At 36.2% G+C, this 22,307-nt stretch overlaps 2 protein-coding genes and 1 pseudogene across 3 annotated transcripts; 1 reads left to right on the plus strand and 2 right to left on the minus strand.

Moving 5' to 3' along the window:
- Nucleotides 1-205: 205 nt before the first annotated feature.
- LOC142548340 (putative clathrin assembly protein At5g57200) lies at nucleotides 206-7,846 on the minus strand. The gene is made up of 12 exons (XM_075656644.1): nucleotides 7,554-7,846; nucleotides 3,059-3,128; nucleotides 2,667-2,764; nucleotides 2,281-2,419; nucleotides 2,041-2,168; nucleotides 1,854-1,946; nucleotides 1,713-1,763; nucleotides 1,560-1,625; nucleotides 1,280-1,495; nucleotides 1,111-1,186; nucleotides 798-922; nucleotides 206-675 (listed from the first exon to the last, which is right to left on the minus strand). Exons 1-12 carry the CDS (start codon nucleotides 7,632-7,634, stop codon nucleotides 280-282), a joined length of 1,539 nt encoding a protein of 512 aa, XP_075512759.1. The 5' UTR covers nucleotides 7,635-7,846; the 3' UTR covers nucleotides 206-279.
- Nucleotides 7,847-8,496: 650 nt separating this feature from the next.
- On the plus strand, nucleotides 8,497-13,191 carry LOC142548341 (pathogenesis-related homeodomain protein-like; annotated as a pseudogene).
- A 641-nt stretch (nucleotides 13,192-13,832) lies between these two features.
- On the minus strand, nucleotides 13,833-20,413 carry LOC142548465 (uncharacterized). Of its 2 annotated transcripts, none has more exons than XM_075656804.1 (7): nucleotides 20,257-20,413; nucleotides 17,339-18,514; nucleotides 15,942-16,002; nucleotides 15,735-15,853; nucleotides 15,015-15,105; nucleotides 14,409-14,456; nucleotides 13,833-14,062 (listed from the first exon to the last, which is right to left on the minus strand). In XM_075656804.1, the coding sequence occupies exons 2-7, from the start codon at nucleotides 18,427-18,429 to the stop codon at nucleotides 13,982-13,984; spliced, it is 1,491 nt and encodes a 496-aa protein (XP_075512919.1). In that variant the 5' UTR covers nucleotides 18,430-18,514; nucleotides 20,257-20,413; the 3' UTR covers nucleotides 13,833-13,981. The 2 variants fall into 2 exon arrangements, with proteins under 2 accessions (XP_075512919.1, XP_075512920.1); XM_075656805.1 differs by having other exon boundaries at nucleotides 17,339-18,519; nucleotides 20,257-20,412.
- Nucleotides 20,414-22,307: the final 1,894 nt, after the last annotated feature.

Genomic DNA, 22,307 nt, shown 5'->3' on the forward strand with positions numbered 1-22,307 from the left:
TCTAATGAATAAAAATAATTATATTTTATGCAATATGGTTACTAAGATAAGATATTTTATAACACAAATCGGACCCTGATAAGTGGCATTCACAGTAAATCTATATAGTTTTTACAATAGTTGGTTCTTTGTTTATACAGTCAGATCATGCGGTATGGTATGGAAGGTACAATGAAAACGCAAGAATGTCTGCATGTTTTCGTGATTTTAACTTCCACAAACCATCTTCCTCCCAAAAAAATCAAATAATACAAACAAAACCCACTAAACTCTCGATCTCTATATCAACATGCGGTTTCCATTATGCTGCGACGTACTCTGCGGATGGCTAAAAGGATCGCCAAATGGATTAGAAGTTCCCATTTGCTGCGGCTGCTGATAATACTGGGCTGCATACCCGTTACGCGGCACCATCATTGTATTATTTTGCTGCTGCTGCATCATTTGCTGTTGATTCATCATCATAATATGTTCTTGCTGAGACATCAATGCCATCTGCACATTTGCTGGAGGCGCAATGCTGTTGGACATGGCAAAAGGATCGTGTAGTTGATCGAATGCTGCATTATGTGCAGCCATTTCGTACCCATAACCTGCGTTGTGCAGCTGCAGTTGCCTCCTGGCCGAGTTATCTTCGTACAAGCTGTCAAGTAACAGCTTGTCGAACCCTCCAGCCTGTGTAGAAGTAGGATCAATCTAGTTTATAATATAATTCGATTTCATGAATGTACACACACAAGATTTTTTTTGTATCCAAATGTTGATGTAATCCAAATGATGCAATCAAAGTAATATACCATTTTGGTTTCAGGTGGTTGGGGTTTGTTAATGTAGCTCGGAGCTGTTACTAAAGCCAATTCCCATCCAGAACTCTTTCCTATTTCCATCAAGGCATTACTATTCGTATACAGCGGATCACTCCCTGGAATTAACACACACACACACACACATATATAGCAACAATATTCAGTGATCATCCATATTTCGTGCATATATGACAATACAAGTGAAAGTATATAATATCTAGAATCAAGTGTATCAGAAGATTTAAAAAGCCTACGAGCAGTTGAATCCAATGGTACAAGAAAAGCAGCGGTAATAATTGGTTACCAGGTTGAATAATTGCAAGCGCCAATGCATTGCTGTGTTCTAGTTCCACGGCCTTCGGATTTATTTCATTAAAACCCTGCAAAAGTTTTACATAGAAGAAGCTAGAAAATTTTGAGTCTCCCATAAGTCCTGTAACCTTCAAACGAAACATTGAAGGGGAAAACCATACCAGTAGATCAACAGGTTCTTGGGCTAATTTCAGTGGCTCAACTTCTTCTTCAATCTTAACCTCCGGTTCTTCAAGTATTTCAACAATCTCTTCCTTGTTTTCGACTTCTTTGCCTTGTTTTTCGATTGGAGCTGCTTCTTCGAGTTTTTCTGCCTCTTCTTCTGTCTCGCGATACTCCTGGTGTATGGTCACACTAATTATAATTGTTGTTTCTTTAAAAACCCGAAATTAGCAGGAAAGAGGACAGTGTAAAATTGTGAGAGAAATATAAAATCATCACCATGTCAACAAGATTAATAATCCCATCATTAATGGCGCAATATATATTGAAGCTTTCTTTCAAAACCTGCAGCAATCAAGGGTTAGTTCATTCACTCACGAAAATATACATTGTGTTCTTTGTAGAACATATAATTTTTGCATAAATTCATACCAAGGCCAATGCATATTGGATGAGGAAATTGTGACAGGCTGCTCCTTCAGGCTGAAAATTTTTCAAAACCATCCAAGATTTAACGCCCCATGTAAATTTGAGGTGAAATTGATTTGGGAGGACTCGTTACAGCAATACTACCTGGCAACCGACAAGTCGATACAGAAGTTGTTGCAACGCAGGTAGCTGATCCAGCAATTCTTGAGTGTTCAAGAGTCGTGTCTTACTATAAGCCTGATAGAGTAATTAACGATAGACAATAATGAATAATATGCAGTCAGTTGAAAAAATTGCGACCTCTGTTATTGGTAGAAATGAATATGGACACCTTAGTTACTCCAGGAGCTGATTTTGAGACTCTATCAGACTCTATATCGTAGTACAAAGTTCTAAAACACTCTAGTCGCTCCTCGAGGAAGAGCGAATACGTTCTAACCCAAGCAGAACAATCCCAAGCTGCATAACAAAATCGATCCAAATGTTAAAAAAAAAAAAGGTTTGGGGGGGGGGGGGGGGGGGGGGGGTGTTTTGTATTCTCTCTATTGAGCCATTCTAAACGTCAGTACACCTAAAGGACTAGAGTAATCTTTGAAGTTGGATATTTGAAACAAATGTCCCCTTTTGGAGTAATGCAGTAATTCTTCTCTGAAGCTTGGATCTCCCTCTCTTAACGTCCGGTGAATAACTATCAAAGTCTTTATGGCCACCTGAAAAATGCACTCGGGTCATTAGCGTAAGCATGGTTTGGTCTCGAATTACATTCCAGAGACTGATATGGACTTAAGCTTTATACTAGCAAAGCATCATGTAATCGATATCTTAGAACACATTTGTACAAGTTGTTCTGATCCGTAAAATGCATGTTTTGTAAACATGGATTCTTGTTGGATAAATTAAATCAGGAAATCAAAAGGAGAAGTACTGAAAAAAGCTTATTGAGTAGTGAAACTTTACAATCCAATTTCTAGTCTTTCCCAATCTTCTTGAAAGTGCATGAAGGCAGTAGGAAACATCAGCTCTCTGACGTGATATGGATACTGCGGCAAACATCTCTGTGACAAAATCAAGTAATTAAGAAGTAAATCACCAAACCATTCACCAAAAGAAGAAAGCATACAATACTTACTTGATTGCCAACAAAAAAGGCACTTTCTTAGGAAGACAAATTCATATGTACAGGCAGGCCATCATATCGGTGTGACATATATATTGATCATAACCACATTAAAGAAATTTCAACAAGGTGAGTTGCATGAATTAAAACGACAATTGAATGTGAAATTTCATTCCACCGTAGAATAAAAGGACTAAGTTTTAGAACAAAACAATAAACAAAATGCACTCACTTCTAACATGTCGTTCCTTTGGAGGATATTCAACATGATTAGTTGCCTTGACAATTGCAATATCCAAATCCTAGGCCAAACCAAGAAAATGTATCGCAATACATGAAAATACAGCAAGGAAATTTAAATCCAAAAACCCATCATGGAGAAATTCCCACAACAAATATAGGCGCCCACACGCACCCGTACCCATAGTTACTGTTGAGGTGGTGGCCGAGATTTTAAAGGCACAAGTGAAGTGTTGAAGAGTCAATAAAGGAAGCCATCCACTTAATTGTAACTAACTAGTGTTAGGAGAGTTAGTTAGGCCAAAAACTATTTTTTTGACCTGTGATAGGCAAGAAAACACATGCAATAAATAGTGGACCTACTGTAAAGATTCTTCCTTCTCCGTGATAATGAAAAATGCTCCCTGATTTCTTCAATCTTCTTCAACCTCTCACTCATTGCATAATCGTTTTCATTTTGGTGAATTGTATCAACGCATAAGAGCTATTCTCGTAACAATTGGCATCAGAGCCAGGTTCGATCATTCACTTCGATCATTCGCTTCGATCATCTGATTCTATCAAGAATGGCGTCTGCGAGATTTGATATTGATAAATTCACGGGGAAGAACGACTTTGGGATATGGCGTCTCAAGATGCGCGCTCTTCTAGTACATCAAGGTCTTGAGGATGCTCTGGAGGGTGAAAAGAAATTATCAGAATCTCTGATAAAGAAAAGAAAGGGCTCCTCGACAAGGCTCACAACGCCTTGATCTTATCTCTCGGTGACAAAGTTTTGAGGGAAGTTTCAAAAGAGAAGTCGTCTACAGCAATTTGGCAAAAATTGGAAAACCTGTACATGACCAAATCCTTGGCAAACAGGTTGTATTTGAAACAAAAGTTATACACCTTCAAGATGTTGGCAGGGAGATCTTTGGAAGATCATCTTGATGACTTCAATAAGATCCTTCTGGATCTTGAGAATATTGACATAAAGATTGAAGATGAAGATCAAGCTCTGCTTCTCCTAAGATCATTGTCCAGTGATTTCGATAACATCTCAGATACATTAATCTATGGGAGGGAAACATTAACTCTTGAAGAAGTGCAAGCAGCATTGTTCTCTAAAGAACTCAAGAAACGAACGGAAGGGACCGTTGATGTGCGGGCAGAAGGCTTGAATATCAGAGGAAGAAGTAAGAAGAAAGAATTTAAACCGAGAAGTGTTAATAGAAGCAAATCTGTGGATAGAAGGAGATGTTTTCTGTGCAAAAGAGAGGGACATATCAAAAGGGATTGTCCCGATCTCAAGAAGCACAATCTGGACAAGAAAAATGATCATGGAGATGCCGATGTAGCCTCAGAAGGATATGAGAGCGCTGAAGTTCTTTGTGTAACAAGTGAGGGAACAAGTCAAGAATGGGTTCTTGATTCGGGTTGCTCCTTCCATATGTGCCCTCAAAAGAACTGGTTTCTCTCAAACAAACCATACGAAGGAGGAAATGTATTGCTTGGAAACAACAAAGCATGCAAGATAGTTGGCATTGGATCCATAAGACTTAAACTTGCAGATGGCACTGAGAAAGTCTTGACTGATGTTAGGCATGTACCTGAGTTAAAAAGAAATTTGGTGTCAGTAGGGATGTTGGATTCCCACGGTTTTTGTTGCAAGGTTGAAGGTGGAGTTCTCAAAGTCTTGAAAAGATCATTAGTAGTAATGAAAGGAAGGCTTGAGAATGGTTTATACCTACTGCAAGCAAATGCCATTACTGCCGACACTTCAATTACAACATCAACAGATACACAACAGTCAAGAGCACAGATTTGGCACAAGAGATTAGCCCACATCAGTGATGCAGGGCTCAGGGAGCTCAGTAAACAAGGCCTTCTTGAAAAAGATCCAATGATAGGAGTCCAATTCTGTGAGCATTGCATATTTGGCAACGCAAAACGATTGAAGTTTGCCACTGGAATTCACAAGACCAAAGAAACTCTAGACTATGTTCATAGTGATCTTTGGGGCCCCTCTAGAGTCTCATCAAAGAGTGGTGAAAGGTATTTTCTATCATTGATTGATGACTACTCACGAAGAGTATGGATCTACATCCTGAAAAACAAGAGTGATACATTTGGAAAATTTAGAGAATGGAAAGCACTCGTTGAAACACAAACTGGAAGGAAGCTAAAGAAGCTACGAACGGACAATGGTTTAGAATTCTGCTCAGAAGAATTCAAACAATATTGTAAGGCAAATGGCATAGAGAGACATCTTACAGTGAAGGGAACTCCACAACAAAACGGTTTGGCGGAACGCATGAATAGAACTATTATGGAGAGAGTAAGGTGTATGTTGTCAGATGCTAACTTGCCAAACGATTTCTGGGCAGAAGCTGCTACAACAGCTGTATACATCATAAATAGAAGTCCATCCTCGGCAATTGAGTTTAAAACTCCTATGGAAAGATGGTCAAAACAACCCCCAAATCTGAGCAATCTAAGAATCTTCGGATGTGTGGCTTATGCACACATTAACCAAGGAAAGCTAGAACCCAGAGCCTTGAAGTGTATGTTCCTGGGATATCCGGAGGGTGTCAAAGGTTTCAGATTGTGGTACAAAGATGAGGGGAAGTCCAAGATAATCATCAGCAGGGATGTGGTATTTAGAGAAAATGAGATGTATCATCCACAAAATCAAAGCTCAAATGATGATCAACAATCTGTCGAAGATGAGAAATCTCAGATTGAGGTGGAGCCACCTGAAACATCATCTGAAGATTTAAAGGAACTGGTTGGACAAGGAGTGGATTCTCAGATTCAAGCCAGTTCTGAGGCAAAAGATGATTACTGGCTGACCAGGGACAGAATTAGAAGGAACATAACACCACCTTCTAGATTCGGATATGCAGAAATGATGGCATTTGCCCTCACAACAGCCACTGAACTTGAAGGTGAAGAACCATTGACCTTCAAGGAAGCAATGAGCAGCATCAACTCACAAAGATGGTTAGAGGCTATGAAAGATGAACTTAAGTCTCTGGAAAAGAACCAAACTTGGGATTTGGTTGAGAAACCAGTGAAGCAAAAGGTGATAGGCTGTAAAAGGGCGTATAAAGTCAAAGAGGCTATACCAAAAGTTGAGAAGTCCAGATTCAAGGCTAGGCTTGTTGCTAAGGGATATTCACAGCGCGAGGGAGTGGACTATAATGAAGTTTTTTCACCTGTGGTGAAACATAGCTCCATAAGGCTGCTGTTGTCACTAGTGGTGCAAGAAGACTTAGAGTTGGAACAACTCGATGTTAAAACAGCCTTCTTACACGGTGATCTTGATGAGAGAATTTTTATGACACAACCTGAAGGCTTTACAAAACCAGGAGAAGAGGATAAAGTGTGTCAATTGAAGAAATCGCTATATGGACTCAAACAATCCCCTCGTCAATGGTATCGAAGATTTGATACTTTCATGCTAAAAACAGGCTTCAAAAGAAGTGAACATGACAGCTGTGTTTATCATAAAAGAAGTGATAAGCACACTGAAATTCATTTATTACTTTATGTCGATGATATACTAGTTGCATCAAAGAGCAAATCTGATACTAAGATGGTGAAAGAGTTGCTGAAAAGTGAGTTTGAAATGAAGGATATGGGGCATGCTAGTAAGATACTAGGGATGGAAATTAACAGAAATCGACATGCTGGAAGAATCTCCATTTCTCAAAGTGGTTATATTGAGAAAGTCTTGAAGAGATTCAATATGGATAAGTCGAAGACAGTACTAACCCCATCTGCATCACACTTCAAACTGTCACAAAAGGACTCACCTGAGACTGAAGAGGAAATACAATATATGGAGAGGATACCTTACTCCAATGCTATAGGGAGTCTCGTGTACGCCATGGTTTGCACACGCCCGGATATAGCTTATGCAGTAAGCTTGGTAAGCCGTTATATGAGCAAACCAGGGAAGAAACACTGGGAGGCTGTGAAGTGGATCTTCAGGTATCTCAGGGGAACATCAAAAGTGGGATTGTTGTATGAAAAGAAGGGAGGAAACTCAGAAACGATAGAAGGCTTTGTAGATGCAGATTATGCGGGGTGTCTCGATACAAGGAGATCTCTAACTGGATATGCGTTTAAATACCATGGGAATGTGGTTAGCTGGAAATGTAACCTACAACATGCAGTGTCACTATCAACCACAGAGGCTGAATTCATTGCAGTCACAGAGGTGATCAAAGAAGCCATATGGATGAATGGAATGGTCACTGATTTGGAAAACAAAAGTGTAGTCCCAAGAGTATTCTGTGATAGTCAAAGTGGAATCCATCTTGTGATAGGCAAGAAAACACATGCAATAAATAGTGGACCTACTGTAAAGATTTTTCCTTCTTCGTGATAATGAAAAATGCTCCCTGATTTCTTCAATCTTCTTCAACCTCTCACTCATTGCATAATCGTTTTCATTTTGGTGAATTGTATCAACGCATAAGAGCTATTCTCGTAACAGTTACCTTGAATTCACTATTGACCTTGGCGAGGCCGACCGTGGTTGAGTCCTTGAGGGCTCCATAGGCTTTTCTAAAGCTTTCCATCAATAGTGAATTAATGAAAGAAAAATTAATCAAATATTTCCATTAAAATATATGTGCTGAATTATGTACCAATATACAGAAGAAATGAATAGATCAAGAGAGAGATATAGAGGGAAGAAAAGGGTTTGTTGTGTTCTTCCTCTCTTGTTCTCATACCTTATACTTTATTTCGATATGATTACAAGAAAATAAGCCATCAGATTCTGCGTTTCTCTCTTCCTTCTTTCTCTCATAATCTCTATTTTTGGTAAGTTTGACTGTGAAAATATATTTTCTGTATGCACTAAAATATATTTGTATACTTACATGAAGATATATATATGAGCTGCAGGTTTATTGCATGGCACAGTTGTTTGTCTGTTAGCTGTTTGGAAGTCATAGGATATTCTCCAATCATTGCAAATTTAATTTGATTCAATCAAACATTAGCATTTGGAAATTATGTAGAGTTTTCAAGTTTGTCAGTGAGGTGGCAAAGCTGCATGGCAGATTCATCGTAAAAGCTGATAATTATTTGTGTATAACATTTCCCGAATTTTATGTAATTTAAAATATATATCATATATGAGTTTAATTTCCACGTCTCGAATGATCGTTTTCAATTGTTGAACCATTTTGAAGGGATTAAAAGAGATTGAGGTCAATCTGAGATTTTATTGGTTGAGGTCAATCTGAGATTTTATTGAATTTCTCGATCGTCGGAGCTGTGTACATTTCTTCTATTAAGATCAACGATGTGTGCTTATTTGTTGTTGATTAATTTTTTGTGCCTGATTTAGTATATGTTCGTCCCTTGCTGTGTGGAGTTTTTTTTATGGGTTGATCAGGTTTCTTGAATTGGAATTTGTGTGATGAAGTTACAATGGGGTCTAATGGAATTGGTGTACAATCTCCGATGCTTCTTGTTAGTTGCATTTTATGGTACTACTAGTTGAGTTTTCCCAATGTAAATTTTTTTTGTTAAGTTTCTGTTTCCTTTTATGACTTGGCAGTTTGATGATTGTTTGAATGATATGCGCAATATGCCGGGACTGGCCAAGGAAAGAACTCGAAGAGAAAGTTGCACAACAATGATAATGATTAGAGAAATTCACGTTGCAAGAAACCAAAATTTAAACTAAAGGACAAGACTTATTCATCATTATCCAAGAAGAAAAGTAACTGCTTAAGTGAAGACAATGTAAATGGGGGTTTGAAGAAGTTTTTTGGTCAAACCACTGTGCATCAGACCAAATCCTCCAAGAGGCAACCTGCCATGAGTGATCTGAAAGTTAAAATTGCAACATTTAGAACAAAAGAGAGTGCGAAGTCAGATGATAAAGATGTGGTCTAAAAAATCTAACCGAGGGAAGAATGGGAAGAAGGGAAATGATCATTTGGGGCTTGACGAAGCTTGTCGATTGCAAAGGGGGACAGGAAATCTTTCAATAAAGATAAAGCTGGAGCAGAATCTTATTGATGCTTATTCTGCAGAAGGTTGGAAAGGTCAGAGGTATAAAATCTTTGTCATGTGATTTTTTGAGAAAGTGCCTACTTGCAGATTATACTCTATATTTTGTGTGCTTCGGATGCATTTTTTCACGTTAAGCTTTAAATAAAGCATGTCATCCTAAAGGAGGCCAACCAATCTATGCATCTAAGTTGTTGCATATGGTTTGTACAATAGACATTTGGTGTGGTAGATGGGAGGCACATGAATGTATTTGTAAAATGAAACTTGAATGGGCATCATAAAATGCATGTGAAGGATAGCATTTTTAGCCCGTCAGTGGTTCTGGTACCCAACAATTTTTATTCACTCCAGTCTAGAACGAATTATCTTGAGTTACAATGCATATATAGAGAATATTGTATACAGTTTTTTACAAAGTTCAATTTATAACGTTAAAAAAATTTGTTATCTTCGAAAATATTTGGTGTTAATTGTGTGAGTTAACCTCTACACATATCATGACAAACTGTGGATTATCAGTTATTCCTAGTGCATGAAACATCATGACTTGCACGCTGCTAACATGAATGGACATTTTTCTTCAGCCGAGAGAAGATTAAACCAGAAAAGGAATTACAAAGAGCAAAGTAGCAGATATTGAAATGCAAGCTGGGGATACGTGAAGTTATTCGTAAGTTGGATTTGCTCAGTTCTGTTGGATGCATTAATAACTCAAAAATAGCTCCTGATGGATCTGTTCATCTCGAGCATGTAAGTTCTTTTTCCATATGTAATTTATAATGGAGTTTCATCTGGTGTTTACATTTTCAACTACCCATGAATTGGCTAGCTAACTGGTATAGTGCAAGCATTACTTTGATTAGTGATTTACACATCTATGGTTCTAAATATCATTTTATCGAAGAGAAATATCATGCTAGTATTCCTTGAAATTGGATTTTTTTATGTTCAGAAAGAATCCATTTTATTTATTCTTCAATTAAAATTAGGAATTCAGTATGCTTGTTTTAAATTCGGACAATATGTTCCAAATGCGAGTTTCGAGAAGCTCTGCCTGACAACGACATTATACTTTGTGAAGGGACATGCAATCGTGCTTTTCACCAAAAGTTTCTTGATCCTCCTTTGTCAACTGAAAATAGTGAGTTTTTTTGCTCCTTATTTTATCGTTTTAGTAGGGATCAAGTCTCCCCTTTGAGGGACATCACACATCTGGAATCATTCAATGTTCTTTTGTGTGCTCATGTAATGAAGTTATTGTTATTCCAGTTCCTCCAGAAGATGAAGGATGGTTTTGCAAATTTTGTGTGAGTAAGATTGAAGTATTTGAAGCCACAAATGCTCACCTTGGTACCGACTTTTCTATGGACAGTAATTGGCAGGTTGGTTGTTTGTAAAAAGAGATGAAATCTATTTTCATTATTCCAGTCTATAATTTGATAGGATAGCATTGTTTGAATCATGATAGGATGTGTTCAATGAAGAAGCTGCATTACCTGATGGTGGAAATTCCATTGTATGTCATGAAGAAGACTGGCCATCAGATGACTCTGAAGACGATGACTATGATCCAGAAAATCCGGAAAGGATTGAATACGGTTATAGCGATTGTATATCTGGGTCTGATGATGATGATTCTGAATATAATTTCAGCTTTCTCGGGTCACTTGAGGATGAAGCACTTCTTATCCCAGGAAGATATGAAGATACAACAAAGGAATCGTTGGATGATTCTCTTATTTTAAACGGATTAGACTCAGATGAGATTAAGGCTGGTGAAATTCTATGCCGTCCCATACAGCGAGCAGCTGTAAACTATACAAAATTATAAGATGTGAGGATTTAAAATTCATTGAACTTTTTTCTGGAGAGAAACCATTGCAATGTGAAAAATATTTTGTGCCAGCACCTAAAACATCCAATAAGCCATTTTTTTTAAAAAAAAATCATCAATAATTTGTGATGGGGTATAATTTTCTTTTTGAGTCACATTGCAGCTGTGAAGGCACTTGTTGAGAAGTAATTCTATACACATGAATACAAATTGCTCCAACTTTCTCAACTTGATTGACCAGACTTTTGGGTCTTAGTCCTTCCCTTCCAAACATTTGGTATCTCCTGGAGGGGCTCCTCGTTCTTTGCTGAATGTGCTTTCAATAGTAGACTTTCTTGTCTTTAGGAAATGTTTGGAAAGAATGCTCTTGAAAGTGAACAAATTAGTGAAGATGAAGACTGGGGTCCCACAAAAAGAAAGCGGAAACGAAAGGAGGCTGATGCTGTCAGTACCATCATGACTCTAGGAGAAACCAATGAAAACGTTTTAGAAGAAGTGAAAGAGTCCCCATCAGGCAAGGATAAAAGATCCATTCTCAGACTACCACATAATGTGGTTGAGGTATTGTACATTACTTTTAATATTGTTCTCACTATTCAAACGATGTGCCAATTCTCTGTTTCTAATGTGTCGATGTAGAAGCTTCGACTCGTTTTCGCCGAGAATGAACTTCCTGTCAGAGCTGTAAGAGAGAGTCTTTCCAAGCAGCTAGGCCTAGAATTTGAGAAGGTAACTGTATGGTTAAGTTTACCTTTGTCTTATTAGAAACTAAGAATGTTAGGATAAGAAGAGCCTCTCGTTGACTTTTCACGTGGAAGCAGAAATTGGAAGCAATTAGACCTTTTTTTGTTGAGCATGTATATTTCCATTTGCAGGTCAATAAATGGTTCAAGAATACGCGCTACTTGGCACTAGAAGTCAGAAAGGCGAGGCAGTTCCTGATTGAATTTGCATTAAAATTTTCATGTTCTGTTATCTTCCGTTCTTTTTTCATCATTTCTTTCATTTGAAATCTTCATCTCCTTAGCAATACGCCTTCGCAGTCCATTAAGACCTTGTACAACGGTTCATTTCTTTTGAAATTCATTGTTCTCTCATGTATTCTCTAATTTGCATTGCTCCGATACCATTGATGCATTACTCGGTGTGTACAGTTTTCATTAAGTTTGAAGTTGAGTTTGTTAACCATCAAACATAGCAGGCAGAAAGATCTAAACTGTCTAAGGATGCCGGTTCCATTCAAAAGAAAACTGTGTTTGAAACTGCATCAGATGAAAATGATGATCAAATGGCACCAGAGGATAGCCTGACATCACAAACGATTAAGACTTTTAAAAAATATACTAGAAGAAGAAACAACTACTTGCTGACCGACTCTTTAATGAAAAGGAAGAGGAAACAGTCATTGAAAGACACGAGAAAGGTAATATGTTGTATTTATCCATTCTTACTTTATGCTGGCTTTCAACGAATATGTTCGAGTGTAGCAATTCTTTATTTCACGAGTATTACCAGCAGGACCTGATTTGCCGATTGACTTCTGTATTCCATTCGTGTTTAACTTCCTAAAAACCATAAAATATCAATGCTCTGTTTGTGTTACATTTGCTTGTCGGGATTCAATAAATTGAAGATAATTAGCATGCATGGATTATTAACATGATACAAGAATTGCGTGAGGCCGTTCTTTAGTATTTTCTGAACTTTCTAAGGCAATTATGTGCATACATATTTATCTTCATTTTGTGCGCTGATACTTTATTTCCTGCAATCAGAAGACACCGGTAGATTTTGGTGATGATGAGAGCCTAAAACATCTAATGGAGAAAGCAAAACAGGCTAAGAAGCAACTGAGCAGCAAGAATAGGGTTGATATGCTTGAAGCAGGAGCATGGAACGACTCTGTCGAATCAAAAATAGAGTGGAGAAATTTCAGCAATCTTTACTTCAACTTCCGTGCCGAAGATTTGGCAAAACCAATGCAACTACTTCAAGTGATTCATCAGCAAATGGTCACCTCTTCTCCCTTAATCTTGTTAGCATCTCCTTTGATTTTGTAAATTCTTTGCTTCGTACTTTGACCTTACCTCTCCGCAATTTGAGAAATAGAAGGCCTTTTTTGGTGTATGTATATACACATAGGTCAAGTATAGTAGATGACCAAGTTTTGCAGTGACTTCAAACAAAACAATATGCAAATGAGTTTCCCTTGTAATTGGTGCTATCATCATGTTTCGTGAAGTGAAATGGGGGAAAGGAAAAGAAAAAAAGATTTGTATACATAGCCACCTTTATTTACTTTATAGGTAATGATTCTTCGGTTCTTGAAGATATTGACAAATGACCCTATGTTTTTCGCATGTTAATTCAACTTGCCGGCCATGACTAAATAAACATAGCCTCAAATGAGCCTGAGGTAGAACTGAATAAGACTCGAGATGAGTTTAACATGTATGGTATTAAAATTGATGGTATTTCAAACAACACAGTGTCAAAACTCAAGCCTGAGCTAAATAACTTGATTGATATTCAAAAATCGAGCTTGTCCAGCTCAAAATCAAATTATTTAAAAATTCCCAATCCCCCTTTTTCGAGTCGATCACGAATATAGTGCCAACTAGATCTAATGCAACACTGGGTAACATTCATCTCATCATTCAGATCCAACCAACAGCATTAAACTCGTGGATAACAAAACACTCTTTTACGAGGACACGCTGCGATAACAAAACACTTACATTGCCTCATAACTTTAGCTCTGGACACCATCTTTTGTCGTGAAGGATGCACATAGGTAATTTTATTTTTTAAAAAAAAGAAAGGAAGGAAGGAAAAAGATTAAAAAAAGGCTGCACCAGATGCCAACAGCGTGGTGACATCTAAAAATCAACAAACATAACAAAGCATGATATGAAGCGCCACATAGAAATTGCTCTTTCGATCATAAAAATTATCACTTACAGCATCAGCCTGTTGTGATCGAGATCATAGGAAGCTTAGATTTTTTTATCGTTTAGATGCATGCAAAATACAATTTCTCCTCAAAATTTAGTTCTCTTGTCACGATCGTGAAAGGTCTTGAGAGCCATTACTCTTCGAACAATTCAACTTGCGCCTTTTTGCAGCTAGCCGAGGTCTCAACTGCACATCATGTTATGATTATATTAGTAACTTAGAAAACAGAAAAGTTCTTGCCTTCTTGGCGACTGAAATCAACAGGATCTCTTCTCCAAAACCAGAAATCAAAAAGTTTTTTTAAGGCAAATATAAGTGGTAAATGAGGCTTGTAGGATTAAGATTCCAAATTCCACATCAGAAATAAAGGAGTGCAACTATTCAAATGGAAGTTCATTTGAACAGGTACAGTTAGCACCAAACTATAATCAAAAAATTGACCGGATATTATTAAAGCGAGCAAAATCATGATTTGTACTAGCAAAAGGGATAAAGAAAATGAAACAAGCCATGAAGGTGTAACATAACACACCAGCTCTACGTACTTCAACTGTTTCATGATTTCTTCTGTGTCGAGCTCCTGAATTCATAAGAGTTGAACATATCAGTATATAATGAAACCGCATTAACAATTTGTTAAATAGATTCAAATCAAACATCATGAACTATCTCCCAAAGTGACAAATATTTTTCAGGTGCGAGGAAATCAACGTAAAAAATGGAAAAAAAACAAAAGCAATGATGCTGAATGAGCTTCACCATTTGCAAGAACTTAGATGGCATAAAAATGTGTGGGAAATTGTGGAAAACAAGAACTATTAGCATCTGTTCTCCCGCTGGTTTTAGAATCCATGATTTTCATTATTACATTTAGGGCACGAACTTCAAATTAAAGGAAATTTTTTCTACATATAAAAAGACCACCAAGTTTTGAACAAGTTACACATATCAATTTCTGAACATTTGTAGCAGGAATAAATAAAATCTGAAAGGCAGCACCTTGTGTTACCATCTCTCCTTTGAGATTTAGATTTGCCATTAGGTGTTTAAAGATATCATTCTAACATCTTAAGATAAAATGAAGTAGGCCTTCTGGAGCATGAAACAGAATTACGTAACTGCAGGAAAAAAGAAATACCTGGGGTACAGCACAATCTGCATGAGCTGGATCCCAATGAATACAACAAAAGCATTCCCATTTATCAGTTTGAACTTCAAAAAGAGGGGCCCTGAATATGTCAGCAGAAAAGATAAATTGTAATTCACTGTTCAGAATATAATGTTGCAAATTTATACGCCAGATGCATTGATTAAATCAATATTAACCTGCATTAATCTTATATTGAACTGCTTTATTTGAAGTATATGCATACCTAGGCACAAGATATAAGTTTCCATGATCAAATAGTTCACTTCTGATACCAACAAATAAAAGTAATTTGTTTCGATGACAATATCAATGTTATACAATTAAACCAGATGGATAATGTGAAGAAGGCCACATCTCCACTATAAAAAGTCATTAAAATTTGAGAAACCATGCCATCACCACTTGGGTTCAAACCCATGTAAAAGTAAAAAATCCTCCGCCCTCAACCCCACCCTAGCCCAAAAATAAAAGTAAAAAAATTTGAGAAAGGATCTTTCTATTAAACTTTATACCATAAAATGTAGTCACGACTCGGCCACTATATCCTATGAGTTAGTTTTTGCTTTTTTCCCAAGAGATTCAAATTATTGATTCTAAAATCTAAGAGGATTTTTAATGAGGTAAAACAATTTTGTCAGTTCTCCATCAACGTTCAAAAGGCAAAGTTTATGCTCATAATAGTTCTGAAACGAAATCGGAAGTGTTTACCTGCGCCATTTTCCACACATGGTTCCATCAACACCTTTTCCGACGCCTTCAATTATCTCCCGACACTGAATCCAATTGCCAATAGAACTGAGCTTCAAAGGATTGGTCGATTTCCATTCCTGGAAAAAATTGTGAAATTTACTATTTAACACTTATCCTAAACATGACGCCAACTTAATACAAAAGCCATATCTTCAAAAAATTTACCCATGAACAATCATCTTCAAGAGGATGAATTTCTATCTGGACGCCATTAAGATCACATTCACTGCAGCATTTGTGAACATCAATTACACACAAGGTTAGCTAGTGGTTGGTCTGAGAAACTAATCATAAGCTGTAAAGCAAGAAAGATATTAACAATATGAGGAATATAACCTATTAAATTGAAAATCCCAACTAGTTGGTCTGGTGCAAAAATGATGGGACATGGTATAAATCGGAAAGATTACAAGACATGAATACAGAAGTAGGTCACTGATCAAGAAACTAAATTAGATGAGTAAACTGCAGGCAAACTTTATTCAAAATAAACTCATCGTGAAATTTATTGTCTTAGAGATCACTTAACTTGGTTATTCTGAACTGAAACTTATACTATCCTATATCTCCATATCGTGAAAATATAAAGTCATCAAGAATAATAGATATGGAATTTCAACATGCGCCAAAGGTATAAACAGCACACTAAAAAACTACCAAAACTGAAATATAAAGACAAATATTACATTACAAGGAAGAAACTGCCAAACAAATATGGTGCAATGGTTACACTACATGAAAGATATAGAGAAAGAAACACAAGAAGCAAGAAAAGTACACACATACAATAAACTGACTTATAGCAGACAAATGTCTGCGTTCTTATAAACTTCAATATCTACTCTTCAATTTGTAAAAATGTTAAAAGAAATTATAAAAATGATGATGCCGCTTGCCAATTTTTAGGTATGGAATTCCAATACTAAGTCCTTAAGAGTAAAATAGCTCATGATGAAAAACGGGAAATTGAAATGTTTCACTCTAACAAAGCTGTCTTGTCACATGATGAAATAGAGAAACAAAAACTGTTAGACTACACAACAGAGAAATAAAACCAAAAAAGCATAAAAGATTATCGTGTTCGATGATTTTAGTATTGTGACGAACCATTATCGGCAGTGGGATAATCTGCACTTCCAATTGATAGTATGATTACAGGAACACAGATACTTTTTATGAAATGTACAGAACAACTCCTTACAAAAACCCAAAACACTGTATCCATAGATGATAACAAAAGTTGGACCTTCAAAGAATCACCAAATTATGTAGGGCAGACTAGAAAATGGTGTTATAAAGGTGAGGGGCACTAAAAGTTAACCAACTAATAATTATCTTACCGAGAAGCAGATTTAAAGGTTATTATAATTTTGAAAAACATATTACCCACATGTGCCTAAGAAAGATATACAAAAAACATCAGGGATATCTATCATCTCACATTATGCATTTGATAATCCCAACAGCGATACTTGGACAGAAATTTCATGAAGATAAATAATTAGCAAAACATAAATATCCCAACTCAATTAAAAATGACTGGAAATTATTTAGGAACATACCCATCAATGGGACCACGCCAATCAGGAACACTTGCTTGAAAATCATCGCCGATTCGCACACACGACATATGTGGCTCAGTATCTCGGAACATGAACTCCAGGGATCCTAGTTCACCTACTGATGCTGAAATGCCATATTTTCCAATCTCCATGCTGGTGTGCAAATTACCGGAAGATTTCTCCTTCAGTATTTTGTGCTTCTTTTTCAAGCAAGAGTTACAAAGCCATTCACCAGCAGGTATTCTTGCCGCACGAGGTTCGCAGCAAGTAATATGAAAGGCATCTTCACAATTATCACAAATTAACAAGTTCTTTGAAGTTTCCAAATGCCCACAGACTTTGCATGTCTTTGAACAGCATCTGCTGCCAGAGTTACCAGTATTTTCAGCATCTGCTTGATTATGTCTAGTCCAAAATTTCTCAAGCAGTCCCTGACTTCTGAGAATTGAAATGCATATATCTCTTTCTGAAATATCTGGCACCTTCTCAGTTACCAAAGCACCGGAAGAAGAGCACTCGCCTGTATCCTCCACATCAATTTTCAAGGAAGCCGATCCAACGTCCAGGTTTGACTTTGACGATGAACAATTATTGCCACAAATGACATTCAAAGCTATATCCATGTCACTTATCAAGGCCTCTTCAGAACTAGCTCGTTCCTCAGTTGGACACTCGTCATAGTCTACTGTGGTATCTTGATTACATTCCACTGGACACGCAACAGGAAGCCATGTGGATTCTGTCCCGATTTCAGAAACTTTCTCTTGGGGAAGCCCGGCGGGAGCAGCTTCAGAACTGATGGAAGAGCGGCAAACATCACTACACTTAGCACCAGAAGTTGGTTGGATTGTGCAAACGCAACTAGAGCTATGATTCTGCTTCCGACGATGATATACAAAAGACGGCGCAAAATTTTGGGACATTGTACTGTAGATGGATTGCTGGAAACAATTTCTTACGCAGTTTAAGGAACATGGGCTGTCATCGGTTTTTCTCCCCGTATGATAAGATTTTCCACAGCCTTTGATATTATACTCTCCACACATTGAACAATTTTTTTCCCATACTTCTAGTTCCAGGAATTTAATCATGTGAAAGTCCAGGTTTCACAAGACAGGCACATAAGAATAGAAATTTGACCACGTAACAGATGGAAATTTGCATCAGCACTCACAACTGAACTACAAAAAAATATTTAGAAATTCAGGCACCAGAAAACAATTTATAAAGTAGGTTTCTGGCAGTCAAATTATATCATATTAGTCAAATAATAACATCCAGGTACTAAAGATATCTCATCAGGACTAAAGCACGATTCATACAAGATACTATATTTGATGACTTCCTTTTAAAGGTACCTTCATAACCAGTAGATGATGCACCATTCACCTTAATAAGAACTAGTAAGGCAACACACGGTTTTCTGTTTTTATCTCATTGCATTGACACCTTTGTCCTTTCACGGGTTTATTGTACCTAATTCTACATTGTGATTTGGGGAACTAACTCTTTGTCATTGCTGATTAGATTAACAACAGCAAGCATATGATACAAAGAAAAAGTATATAAATCCCACTAACTTATTTGAAGAAATACTGTTGACTCTTTATTCCACAACAAATACCCAAAAAAATCGCAATATAATGAAAAGCTTTGGATATCTCTTCCAAAAAAAAAAACACAAAAGGCATATTAGAAAAAAGGAAAGGAGACCATTTGCTCAAGAGATATCACATAAACATTGCCTTGATCAACCGCCCTTTCCCTGAAGTATCTAGCATCCAAGCATATTTAAAAGAGAAAAAGGACTAGAACTCCCAGCCTTGAGATCTCTCTAGCTTGCAGGGGGAAATTCAATAGATATCTTAACACATAGAGATAACCAAGAGGCAATTTTTTAAGAAACCTATCTGGCTCACAAAATAATCACGAAAATGACAGAAAAGTGATCGGCAACCAATCTTCATTATTAGGGTAACAATACCTTTGTCTTATCTCTCGTCAAATACCAGCCTTCAGAGCAGTATAAATATAGAAAAATAGTTGGCAGCATTTGTTCAATTCATGTTTTTTACCCTGTTAGAATTTAAACAGCAGACAATACATACACCTATGTTCTTTCATGTAGTTGAATAAACCATTGATGTGCCCAATATATTTCTCCCAAACATATAATGTATGACATATTTTGATGTGGACCACTGTTGTCTCTAATTGCTTTAATGAAATTTAACAGCAAAACTAAGGTAGTTGAATAAAAGGATCCAGTAACATGAGTTGTCTCGTAACTAATGCAAATCCATGATTAAGCGGAAACCACTCACAAACTTAAGAGGGGCTCCAAAATTATTTCCTCATAGAATACAGATTATCCCCCTAAAGAAATCAATGTTTGATTTTGGTCTATCACGTCACTCATCCCCACGGGGATCAGATTCTGTCTCTTTTCTTGCACACATTTAACATAAAATAAATCTAGATTGTCTTTGTATTCCAATCTCTTCCTCTTACATTATATCACCAACCAATGTCAAGAAACTCTGGCAGTGAAACAATGCTTGTGACCCATCTCTTATCAGATTAATTCATCTCACAAACAGTTCTCTTTTCACAGAAACAGATTAATTATGATCTCATTTTCCATTTAGGTTTTCGTGTAAAACATTGCTATCTTTCTCCAAAATATGCAATTATTCTAGAACAAAAACGAACGATCATAAACAAATTAAACAAAAATCCACCGGTCACACAAATTTGCACAGGCTGTGCAAGTACACCAGATAATCAACAATCAAAACGATGCCAAAGATCAAACAAATAACTATTTCAAAACTACACCCCAGTGGTTTCCAAAGGAGAGCACCACACAAAATTCAAGAATACAAGAACAATGCACAGATACAGAAATTCTTTTATACCTTTAATCCGCCAGTGCAACAGTGCATGAGAAGGCTGTGTCTCCAACAAAATTTAAAGGGTTGAGGATTTTCTTTCTTGGCGAATGATGGACAAATGGGGGAGAGAGGGGACAGAGCTGCAGCCGTGTACTATACAACAGTTTTTACATATGCGAGCAAATGTAAATTAATTGAAAAAAATTATTCAAAGGCCAAAAAAATCTCTACATTTTCCTTTTCAAGTAAACTAATTTCTTTGTTAAATCATGAATTTGAAACGGTTCATAGTTTCTTATCAACTATACTCAAAGATTATTGCAAAACATGGGCTATAATGGATTTACTTAAATTCAATATCGATGACTGGACTTCGATATTTCTATTAATAGCATATTCCTATCTCGAAAATAGTAAGTTTGTTCATTATCATCATTTTCAAATGAAATTTAATGTAACTATAACGGTAACAATAAAAAATATTATCCGACGTTTTTCTAGATACATCGTTTACATTTATAAAAATAACGAGAAATCACTCTATATTTATGACGTGTGTCAGTGGACATATTTTCAAATTGAATTTGACTAAAGTCTATAAAAAAATATAAATTATAAATCATTGTGTTTTATTAGTATATAATAATAAATTTATAATTATCATACAAAATTCTGTAATATAAACACACATTATGAGCGTAAATATACGGCCTAGACCTCATTGAACCATATACACAATTTTGTCAGCCTTTTGTAATGGATTATAATCCATTGGGCTCAGAATGGATCGGTCATATTGGGCCACGAAGCCCAGATTATGTTTATTTTGTACCTCTTGAGATTTCCTGGTATGAAATAAATGATTAATCAACGAACAATATAATCACATGTCAATGTTAAATATTCTTAAAAAAATATATTAGAAAACAATATTAAATCAACAATAATAAAATAAAATAATACTTGATAATTCTCGATAACAAAAAAAATAAGAACATAACAAACCGACGAGAATTATTACCAACAAACGAAAATATTGATGTTGCGCAAATAAAAATACCGAAGATGGAATAATATGTCACCGATTACCCAACAAATGAAAATGCCGAGGACAACCAACAAATTCAAAACACCAATGGAAATACCGAAGCCAACGAATTGAAATGAAATTGCAAAACACCAATTAAAATACCGAAGCCAACGAATTGAAATGAAATTGAAAAAAAAGAAGGGAAGAATGATCGGCAAGAAGGGGAGAGGGTGCAATAAATAGAGGGGGAGCTCGGTCACGGATTCTGAATCCGTGACAGGAGGTCACGGATTCTGAAATCCGTGACCTCCTTCTTTTTTATTTTATTTTTTAAAAAAGTCTGAATCCGGGACAGTCAACCCCGGATTGTAATACTTTTGTAAACATTTTAACTTTGCAATATATTTATAATGATTTTATTAATTTATAATATTTAAAAAAAAAAAACCCTGATAACATTGGCATGACTAGGAGTCTCAAGTTTTTGTTCATATTTTTAAAATGACAAAAATTTGTGTGAGACGGTCTCATGAGTCGTATTTTGTGATACGGATATCTTATTTGGGTCATCCATGAAAAAATATTACTTTTTATGTTAAAAAGTATTATTTTTTATTGTGAATATCGGTATGGTTAACCCGTCACACAGATAAAGATTCGTGAGATCGTCTAGCAAGATACATAATTTTTTAAAAAATACTGCAATTTTATTTAAACATAAACACTGTTTTTTTAATACAAAATATTCATTTTATAAATTTTGCACATATCCATGTGTAATATTGTGCGTGAGTTGTTGGCTATGTATTTATCAAACATACTCCCTAAAGATATTTTTTTACGTGTCAATAAGCTTTATGTTGCTTTTGTGTTTTCATCAATTTAATGCACCCATGTGCATTTTTTAACTATTTAAAGATGCAATTTAAACTTAATTATTTGAAATATCGTTCAAATTTACTAAAATAATATATATTATATTATGAAATTATCTGAATTTTAATATATATGAAATAAAATATTAGCTTAAATGATAATAATTCAG

Source organism: Primulina tabacum, chromosome 6 (assembly GCF_025594145.1).
Source record: "Primulina tabacum isolate GXHZ01 chromosome 6, ASM2559414v2, whole genome shotgun sequence".
In the NCBI taxonomy this organism is placed as follows: domain Eukaryota; kingdom Viridiplantae; phylum Streptophyta; class Magnoliopsida; order Lamiales; family Gesneriaceae; genus Primulina; species Primulina tabacum.

What these genes read in the sequence shown, in the direction of transcription:
- LOC142548340 (XM_075656644.1), bottom strand. Translation starts at nt 7,634, where the DNA reads ATGGAAAGCTTTAGAAAAGCCTATGGAGCCCTCAAGGACTCAACCACG. An exon ending in AGGTCAATAGTGAATTCAAG is followed by an intron (nt 3,129 to 7,553) that starts GTAACTGTTACG and finishes GGTTTGGCCTAG; the next exon opens with GATTTGGATATTGCAATTGT. An exon ending in AGATTACTCTAGTCCTTTAG is followed by an intron (nt 2,169 to 2,280) that starts GTGTACTGACGT and finishes TTTGTTATGCAG; the next exon opens with CTTGGGATTGTTCTGCTTGG.
- LOC142548465 (XM_075656804.1), bottom strand. Translation starts at nt 18,429, where the DNA reads ATGATTAAATTCCTGGAACTAGAAGTATGGGAAAAAAATTGTTCAATG. An exon ending in TGGCGTGGTCCCATTGATGG is followed by an intron (nt 16,003 to 17,338) that starts GTATGTTCCTAA and finishes CAAATGCTGCAG; the next exon opens with TGAATGTGATCTTAATGGCG. An exon ending in TTGAAGATGATTGTTCATGG is followed by an intron (nt 15,854 to 15,941) that starts GTAAATTTTTTG and finishes AATTTTTTCCAG; the next exon opens with GAATGGAAATCGACCAATCC.